This window comes from Hyalella azteca, unplaced genomic scaffold (genome assembly GCF_000764305.2).
Source record: "Hyalella azteca isolate HAZT.00-mixed unplaced genomic scaffold, Hazt_2.0.2 contig3590, whole genome shotgun sequence".
NCBI classification, from domain to species: domain Eukaryota; kingdom Metazoa; phylum Arthropoda; class Malacostraca; order Amphipoda; family Hyalellidae; genus Hyalella; species Hyalella azteca.
The window spans coordinates 37,651-47,110 of record NW_025933834.1 but is presented as its reverse complement, the minus strand read 5'-3'; the positions used below and the strand labels follow the sequence as shown (position 1 = coordinate 47,110).

At 35.3% G+C, this 9,460-nt stretch overlaps 1 protein-coding gene across 1 annotated transcript in view; it reads right to left on the bottom strand.

Moving 5' to 3' along the window:
- The window catches only part of LOC108670866 (regulatory-associated protein of mTOR), a gene marked incomplete at its 3' end in the record, with an annotated part of 7,933 nt that extends 1,224 nt beyond the window's left edge, over positions 1-6,709 (bottom strand). Inside the window, exons 1-10 of the mRNA XM_047879670.1 lie at positions 6,460-6,709; positions 5,772-5,874; positions 5,270-5,394; positions 4,703-4,822; positions 4,027-4,158; positions 3,368-3,512; positions 2,935-3,178; positions 2,318-2,485; positions 1,375-1,475; positions 552-685 (exon numbers count right to left, since the gene is read on the bottom strand). Of these exons, the coding sequence (XP_047735626.1) occupies positions 552-685; positions 1,375-1,475; positions 2,318-2,485; positions 2,935-3,178; positions 3,368-3,512; positions 4,027-4,158; positions 4,703-4,822; positions 5,270-5,394; positions 5,772-5,874; positions 6,460-6,630 (1,443 nt within the window). The remainder of the gene's footprint in view (positions 1-551; positions 686-1,374; positions 1,476-2,317; positions 2,486-2,934; positions 3,179-3,367; positions 3,513-4,026; positions 4,159-4,702; positions 4,823-5,269; positions 5,395-5,771; positions 5,875-6,459) is intronic.
- Positions 6,710-9,460: the final 2,751 nt, after the last annotated feature.

The window sequence follows — 9,460 nt, the reverse complement described above, 5'->3', positions numbered from 1 at the left end:
AAAAGTGAACATGTTGCATTGTTTTTTGTTGCATTGAGATTTAATTTCTTTTGATAGTATTTTTGAATACTATGCGTCTCTATACATAATTTAAATCACTTTTCCTGTTAAGTTTGTGTACTTACATACATTAAAATACGATTTTTCAAGTGTACGAATATTTATTTCCCCCCACTGTATATACCTATATTATATACATATACGGTATATATGTATATAATATATATTTATATATACCAAGATAATGATCATAACAGATACATTATATCAAAGATTTTACCCAATATATCATACGAAAAGCTCAAGTTTGTGGCTTTGTAGACTAGCTGTGAAACTATTAAACAAATTTTAATAGGAGAGATAATATATATTTTAATATGAATAATAATAGTTTAGAGTTAAGATCTTACACAGTGCGTAGGAAACCAAGGTAATGAATTTTAACAAACGGCTCAGACGAAATGCTTGAGTTTGTGGCTTTGTACACCAGCTGTAAAACTTATTAAAGAAATTTTAACATGAATAATAATAGTTTAGAGTTAAGATCTTACACAGTGCGTAGGAGGAAGGCGGGGAAGAGAGACCGGACAGCAGCCATAGCCGCGCATGATGCGCTCCGCTAGCAGGAAATTCCGGAAGAGAGACGCTACCAGCAGGTCTTGTCTGAACAGCTTCTGGAACCGCTCTGAACAATACAACATTGTTCAATGTAAATATGTTAACATTATTGCTAGATAATGCAGTCCTGTCTGAACAGCTTCTGGAACCGCTCTGAAGAACACAACATCGTTCAATGTAAATATGTTAACATTATTGCTGATAATGCAGGACATTCTAATTTTTAGAGATCGTTCAATGTAAATATGTTAACATTATTGCTAGATAATGCAGGGCATTCAAATTTTTAATGATCGTTTAATGTAGAAGTGGGAACATTAATGCTAGATAATGAAGGGCATTCTAATTTTCAAAGATCGTTCAATGTAAATGCGAGAACATTATTGCTAGATAATGCAGAACATTTGAATTTTTAGCGTTTCCAATTAAAACATAAACAGGTCATTCCAACATGTTACTTCAAAATATTTTAAAGAGATTATTTATTCGTATTTTATAGATGTGTGTTTACCATTTCCATGTAAATGATAAAAATACAGTCCTTAGATTNTGAGATTCTCTGATTGCGCTTTTCTATTAAATTCACGTTTGCTTTAAGACAACATTATTGAGAAAAAACCCATAGAATCATTTATAAAAAATGTTGTAAATTATGTATAAGAGCGCTTTCCTAATAAAGTTACGTTTGCTCCATGACAACATTATTGAGGCCAAACTGCAGATTAAATCAGAAGAAAAACACTGTAAATTACGCACCGAGAGGGAGAACATTCCACGCGATGGTGTCAGTTATGGCCGTGAAAACCCAATTGAGCTCTCCGAGCACCGTGCGTCGGTCATGCAGTTCTCCGGGTATCCTGATCACAGAAATGATGTCATCGTAAAAATTGTCATGATGATTAATGTAAATAAAACAACTAATGAATATTAATACCCAGCAAATTAAAATTTTGCTCCCCCAGCAAATTTAAATTTTGTTCCAAGATTAGAAGGAGATACTAAGCTGTGCTGGAGAGCACATAGAACACCTCTGTTCTTCGCTACAAATATATATAAATACATATAACATTTGACAATACATACCGGTATACAAATACATATACAAATATATATAAATATTTGATAATATAAATTATTTGTGTCAATAAATTCAATAATTCAACTTTCTGAGCTGATAATAAATGCATTTCGTGAGATATGATGAAACAAATGATACATTTCATCAGCTTAGATACTCCTAAGTTAAGTAACACATGTATAAAATATTCAGACGTACCTATGCAATGAAAATATTTCAATTATGAATTGAAAGACATGAGAGAGAATTAGTGTAATTATTATATACCAAATTTAGATTTTAAAAAGTAAATATAACTTGAACGGAGAGAAAAAGTAGACGATTGAACAATGACGCGAATGTATGATAACAGCGAGGGCTGACTTGTCAGCAATATGGAGATGTAATGTATGATAACAGCGAGGGCTGACTTGTCAGCAACTGAGCGAAAAAAAGTAGACAATTGAATAAGATATTTGATGACGAGAATGTATGATTTTGCCAGGAGTATAATAAGATATTTGATGAAGAGAATGTACGATAAAAGCGAGGGCTGACTTGTCAGCAACATGGAGACGAGAATTGGCAGGAGTATGATAAGATATTTGATGAAGAGAATGTATGATAAAAGCGAGGGCTGACTTGTCAGCAATATGGAGAGGGGGCGGGTAGGCACAATGTTGCAGCAGGAACCATCGCACTGCCATGGTTATGGGCGTCGTCAGGCACGCGGTGAAGACGTCAGCTGGAAGCTCGGGACACATCGGCAGGAGTTCCCCTTCACCACACGCACACAGGTGGATGCTCTCACTGTCAATAATACAGAGCATGTGAACAATACAGAGCATGTCAATAATACAGAGCATGTGAACAATACAGAGCATGTGAATAATAAGCTCGGGACACATCGGCAGCAAATCTTAAGGTGATATTTGAACTTGGGATCTATTTAGTGTTTTTGAACAAGCAAATATCGATGTGTATACCCACCGTATCCTTCTAGTTTCAATAATGCAGTAGTATATATAACAGAAGCTCGTTATAACAGAAGCTTTAGTGTGTAGCAGTACAACTTATTTCATCACAATCAATAATAAATTACCCAAAGACGGACGGTTGAGGCGTGCTACAGCCTGACTCGATGGGCTGGCCCATGTTAGGCCCAAGGTTGGTTTTAAAGTTGACGTTTTCTCTCGTTATAACAGAAACTTTAGTGTGTAGCAGTACAACTTATTTCATCTCAATCAATAATAAATTACCCAAAGACGGACGGTTGAGGCGTGCTACACCCTGACTCGATAGGCTGGCCCATGTTAGGCCCAAGGTTGGTGTTAAAGTTGACGTTTTCTTGACCAGGTACATTGTTTGCCTGGAAATTGGGATTTCCTGCAATGAGGTGCGGATTAACGGGATGAACGGGACCAAAATCCGCTACTTGGCGACTAGACTGGCGGACACCTCCTGAGGCAGGGTGTTGCTGCTGATGGCGGTCAGCTTGAGGATCTGGAAACACGAAAGTAACTTGGCAAATTGATCATAACAATCTGTTATTAGAGTAGAAACAACTAAAAGTATTTTTGTTTGAACCAATCAAGTTTAGATTCCACAGTTAACAGCCAATAAGTTTAGATTCCACAGTTAACAGCCAATAAGTTTAGATTCCACAGTTAAAGGTCAGTGGAAATAACATACCAGCAGGATGCTGCTGCTGTTGCGCAGCACCCTGCTGAGGTGGAGGCTGTACGGATTGACTGCCGGGACTGGAAGGCTGCTCAGTGGCAGTGGTGGTGACCTCTCCTTCTGTACCACTGTCACCACCATCACTGCCTCCATTGTTCTGGAAACACCATAACAATGTGAAAATATTCTCTTTTAAATTTATAAATACTGCTGTCACCACCATCACTACCTCCATTGTTCTGGAAACACCATAACAATGTGAAAATATTCCCTTTTAAATTTATCAATACCGCTGTCACCACCATCACTACCTCCATTGTTCTGGAAACACCATAACAATGTGAAAATATTCTCTTTTAAATTTATAAATACCGCTGTCACCACCATCACTGCTCCCATTGTTCTGGAAACACCATAATAATGTGAAAATATTCCCTTTTAAATTTATCAATACTTTATGCCTAGCTTTATCACATACTAAATTTATCAATACTTAATGCCTAGCTCTTATAACATATCTTTAACATCACCATTGAAGAAAAGTTCCTAAATTTATCAGTACTATATGCCTAGCTCATAACATATCTTCAACACCACCAATGAAGAAAGATTCTTGTACAAATAAAAACATAAGCCAAACTGAACACAATTCAAACAATATTCCAACTCACTTTCCAAACTCCCTGACTGTTGAAGTGCTTTAGTAAGACGCCAGCATTGGAACAATCATAAACGTAGATGGATGGGCAAGTTAGCCATTGCTGCAACTCGTACACCGACAAGGGGATATACTGAGTATAATTCTGAAAAGATTATAAACACTCAGTAATCCAATTTTATTGATTCCAATTTCAAAAGAGATTAACTTAATCTGTCTAGAAACAATCTAGGAACGTGTTTCTTGACATGTAACAGTATATTTTTTTCACACACCAAAATGGACTTAAACTTTCACATGAAAACTGTGTGAGCACTGACATTAGGTATATTAGTGGATTATGTAATCTACATTTGAATTCAGATGAATGAACTTCCACAGCAATAATGAATGTAAAAAATATAACTCAGTACTCACTGCAGTGAGTGACAGAGCGCATTTTCTTGTAGACAAAAACTTGAGGTCACGGACAGACAGACGGACGGACAGACAGACAGATGGATGGACAGACAGACAGACAGACGGACATGGCGAGCACAATAGTGCATTTTTTTCCATAAATAAGAAAATGTGCTAAAAATTGGAAACTATATGATCACGAAGGTTATAAATAGGTCATTATATGATCTAGGTATATTTGAGTGATATACAGATAAATGAACTTGAAGTGAGCATGGATCACAACTTACACTATTAAAGACCCATATTTCTCCCTTGTCCGTGGGACGAGGCACTCCATGGCCATTATAATGGAATAAGACTCGCTCTTCTTTGGCATTGCGCCTCAGTGAGATGCACAAATTCTTTAGCTGCACACAAAAACATTCCAGTTAACAAAAAATTAATCCTCTACAGATTGCATAGACTTTTACTATAATCTTTTTATGACTTCTATGTACAGAATTAAAGAAAAACACTAATGAGTGAATAAAATAAAATTAGACAAATTCAAACATTAACTATTTTCATTTGATAAAGAAAAGTAAATTCTATAGAGATAAACGTCCATAAACATGTCAGGAAAAGCATGTTAATGCTGTGATATGTTTAACCAAAAAAAAAAAAAAAGATTGTTAGCCACTTCTAACGTGCCCTCGAAGTTCGATCTGAACGAGACGCCACAACAATCTCTTCATGGAGACAACAATCTCTTCTCTTATTCATAATAATAATAATAATAATAATAATAATAATAATAATAATAATAATAATAATAATAATAATAATAATAGTAATAAGAATAAGAAAAGAATCACCTCTTCAATTGTAGGGTCGTGGCTCTGTTTGTATCTTGCTCGTCTTTGCCATGTCTCGTACTGTTTCTGCAATTTGTTCCCAATTTGCTTGATAGGTTTTGTGGCCAAATTGCACTTCTGTGGATCTGGAGGATAAGCAAGTGCTAAAATGTATACTATTGAATCTTTAATATATAGGTACTATATTTGAAAAAAAACTAACTATTCTGGATGAACTATGAACCAGGAACCTTTATGACAATTATTAATTAGCAACTAGTACAGCCATTAAAAAAATTTCCTGTTTACTAGAACTGGATTAGAAGTAGGGAAAAATATATAATCTACATCTAATGCTCTAGATTGCTGGAGACTTCAATACTATTAATTGCTGGAAACTTCAATACTGTTAATTGCAGGAGACTTCAATACTATTAATTGCTGGAGACTTCAATACTATTAATTGCTGGAGACTTCAATACTATTAATTCTCCAATGAGATTCAGAAGGATAATGCACTTACCAAACCAACACTCAAGCCTGGCACAAGGCTTAGTTTTAATTATATCTGGAGGATCCACATTCAGATTGAGGCATAAGACCAACGCCACGCTCACTGTCTTCATCTGCCCAAACAAGAAAAGAAAATTAATTTGTTACCAATGTTTTATAATCGATTAAATAATGTGAAACAGTATCAAAGTACCTAACTTGTTACTAATGTTTTATAATCAATTAAATAATAGCACCAAAGTGAAAACAGCACCAAAAATGAAAAAAAAAGAAGATTAACTTGTTAACAATGTTTTATAATCAATTGAATAATAGTACCAAGTGAAAACAGCACCAATGTGAAATGATACCTACTACAATATACAAATTGACACACATAATGTTTTATAATCAATTAAATATGAGCACCAAAGTGAAAACAGCACCAATGTCAAATGATACCTACTACAATAAACAAATTGACACACCTAATGTTTTATAATCAATTAAATAATAGCACCAAAGTGAAAACAGCACCAAAGTGAAATGACCCCTAATACAATATACAAATTGACACACAGTTACATATATACAAGACATGTACAGTTGCTAGTTTGGATTGATGCAACTTTAAAAGTTAGATCTGATAATGCTGATAAAATCTCAAGTTATTCAATAAAATGAAAACAATTGAAAGGGTAAAAAATAGGAAGATTTACCCTGTCTTTCAACCTCCATGGTGGCAGCTCTTCTTCATAATAATGCTGAGAATCAATATGACGTGGACCAAGAAGGTAAAGGCGTGGTGAATCTCTGAAGCTTTTCCTCTCCTTGCCTTCATCTTCACTTTGCACCATCTTGAGGGTTTGATTACCTAATAATGATTGCATTTTATTTATTGATTTGATCACTCATATTGTGATTCATATTAAAGATGCCATCTTTATTATATACCTATATATCTAAATCCTGCAATTAGAGAAATTGAAGAAAGTCATTTCTCTAGCACAGTTCAAAATAAATTCAGATCATTATTTGAAAGCAGGAGAAGGTTCAAGTGCCCTCAGAAATCTTACTCTTTTAAATAGGCTTCCAAAACATCATAGTAATATCTAAAATAAGGACATAATGTCAAATGGGGTAATAAGGGACAGTTTTGAGCATTTTTCGTTGATAACTTCTTACCATGAAACATTTCATAAACAAGTTTGGGCTCATTTTAAAGCTCTTTGCAAGGACTATCAAATGGCATCTCCAAAAAATTCCATATGTTATTCGCAAGGAGCCAGAGGCAAAATAAAAGAGTCCCGAACTACCCCTGGGAACGGGGTAATCTGGGACACTTGAAATAAAACTCAATTTCAAAACATTTGAAGCATGCAAAGTGTTCTCATCCATTACCAACAATATTCTGAAGTCCTCCTCTTCCTTTGTAGATGATGTAGATGTAGAAAAAATTACTTTTTCAGTGATTTTTACTAGTTTTTTTTTTCTTTTTTGATATGGTATTACCATATCCATACATTATTGTATTATTAATGTGATATTACTGTATCCATGGACATGCCATTGAGCATTAACAACCACCTTGTCCACTGCAAGCTACACATCAGCAGCCATGTAGCATTTCTTCCGTATCTGTAAGCTTACAGGATGGTTTTTAATTTTGCACGATTTTAATTGAGTCAAGTGATTTCACTATAACAAACAAGATTGTAAAAAACATACCTGGTTAATTACTTTTCATTCTTTGTTGCCCAGTGCTCAATTCTATCTGTGACATTCTATGCACAATTTTGTGATGACTGATGCAGTAATTTTTTATCAAGTGAAATTTTATTAACTGAGCGAGGTAAATGTAAGCGAAATTCTTGGTTGTTAATTGATTTTTTTCATCAACTGGAGCCTTTGCTAAGCAAGGTTCTACTGTAAATGCAGTTTTAGGGGTGTCCCTTATTACCCCAGGGGGGGGGTGTCCCTTATTACCCTGTCTTGCGGAAATGGCTGCCTTTTTTCTTGGAATGAGATATGCAAATTCTGTCAATCTCATTTTCAAGCCAACACTTGTGTGCAACTTTTATGTAAGTAAAATTTTTCAATACGACAAATATTTTTTCTGCTACAGACCTTAGCAGAGGTACTTTTCCAAAATCTCACTTTTCACACTTTTTTCGGGGATTTTTTAGAGGTAATAAATGTATGATTTCTCTTGCTTTATGCTGCATAGATAGTAAAAATGTTGAACTTTACACCACTATTTTTAGTTATGTATTTTTTAAATTAGTTTAGCTGTTACAACATTTCTACAAAATGTTGAGGACTATCCATTATTACCCCACCCATCCCTTATTACCCCACCCATCCCTTTCTACCTTGTTTGACAGTAATGATCACTCCCAAGATCTGTTAATGTTGAGACTGAAGAAATTAGCTATAGGTCAGTGGTAATATATATAATGGTGAGGTCTAGAGTTGAAAAGGAGTTTTGATAAATGTTGAAATATGTAGGTAGTGCAGGTGGGGTCAGTAGAGCAAAATTAGATACTGTAGTAAAAAGTTATGAAAGTTTCTACCAGCAAGATTGGATGCATGCCCTGGTTCCCAGTGTGGGCAATGAGCATTAAAGTACCCCACTATCAATGATGAAGGAACTACTTGGTTGAGGTAATGTTCATACTCAGGGAGTGATATTGCTATGTTAGGATTATATAAGTTGATGATTGAAACTGGAAAATTGTTTTTCAAAAGTATTTTTACTCCCTGCACCTCTAACAAGAATGGCAAGAAGGGCGGCAGTGTAAGGGGCAGATAAGATACATCACTTCTAATAAGGATTGCCAGACCCCCACCCATGGTCCCATCCTCCCTATGTTTGTAGATTGGTGTGTATTTAATAAATCTTGGTTCATGCCCTGCAGATAGCCATGTTTCACATAGGCAGATTACATGAGGTTTTGTTGTTTATATATGTACTATGTAGTTTAAAGTTGCTTAGTTTGTTCCTCAGACTTCTACAATTCCACTGGACTATTTTTATTTTTTTAGGAAGGCATTTTGAAGATAAGTTCTGTGATGGAAGTTTTTTTATAGGTATTTACAAAATTTTTTCCCGTGCCACATGATGACTTAGATGCTGTATTCAAAGCAGCATCTTTACCTTTGACTGTATCTGTATCCAACTTGTCCTTCTTTAGGTTTCATCCAATTATTGGTGAAGGGTTGAAGATCACTTCAATAACTTCTTGAGTAAGAGGAACTGGAATAATCTGTGATCCAGGTCTGTGTAGTCTTGATATTGTGCATGGTCTGCTCCTTACTGAGGGGCTGTTTTGGTTTGGCAGAAGTGTCTTGTTGAGTGGTTGGTCAGGATCAATAACAAGAGCTTGCATGTGAACTTCTATTTCTGTTGAAGTTTGGTTTTTGAGATTAGGAAGCAAGGTGTTATGGGAGAGATTGGCAGATATGTTGACTGTTTTAGGTTTAGTTCCACATTGTTGATTTTGTGTTGTCTGGGCTGGTACTACTGTAAAAGTTTCATCAACTGTCTGGGTTATATGATCAGAGATATTTAGGTTGTCAGTGTTTTGGCATAGGTTTATCAATTTTGAGAGGAGCTCAATCAGTTTGGAGACTGAGTTTTCTTGAGAGTGAGTCTGTAGGGCATTTTCATCAGTTTGTGTGGATACCGAGATTTTTTCCAAGCCAGCTTGTGTTTGCCAA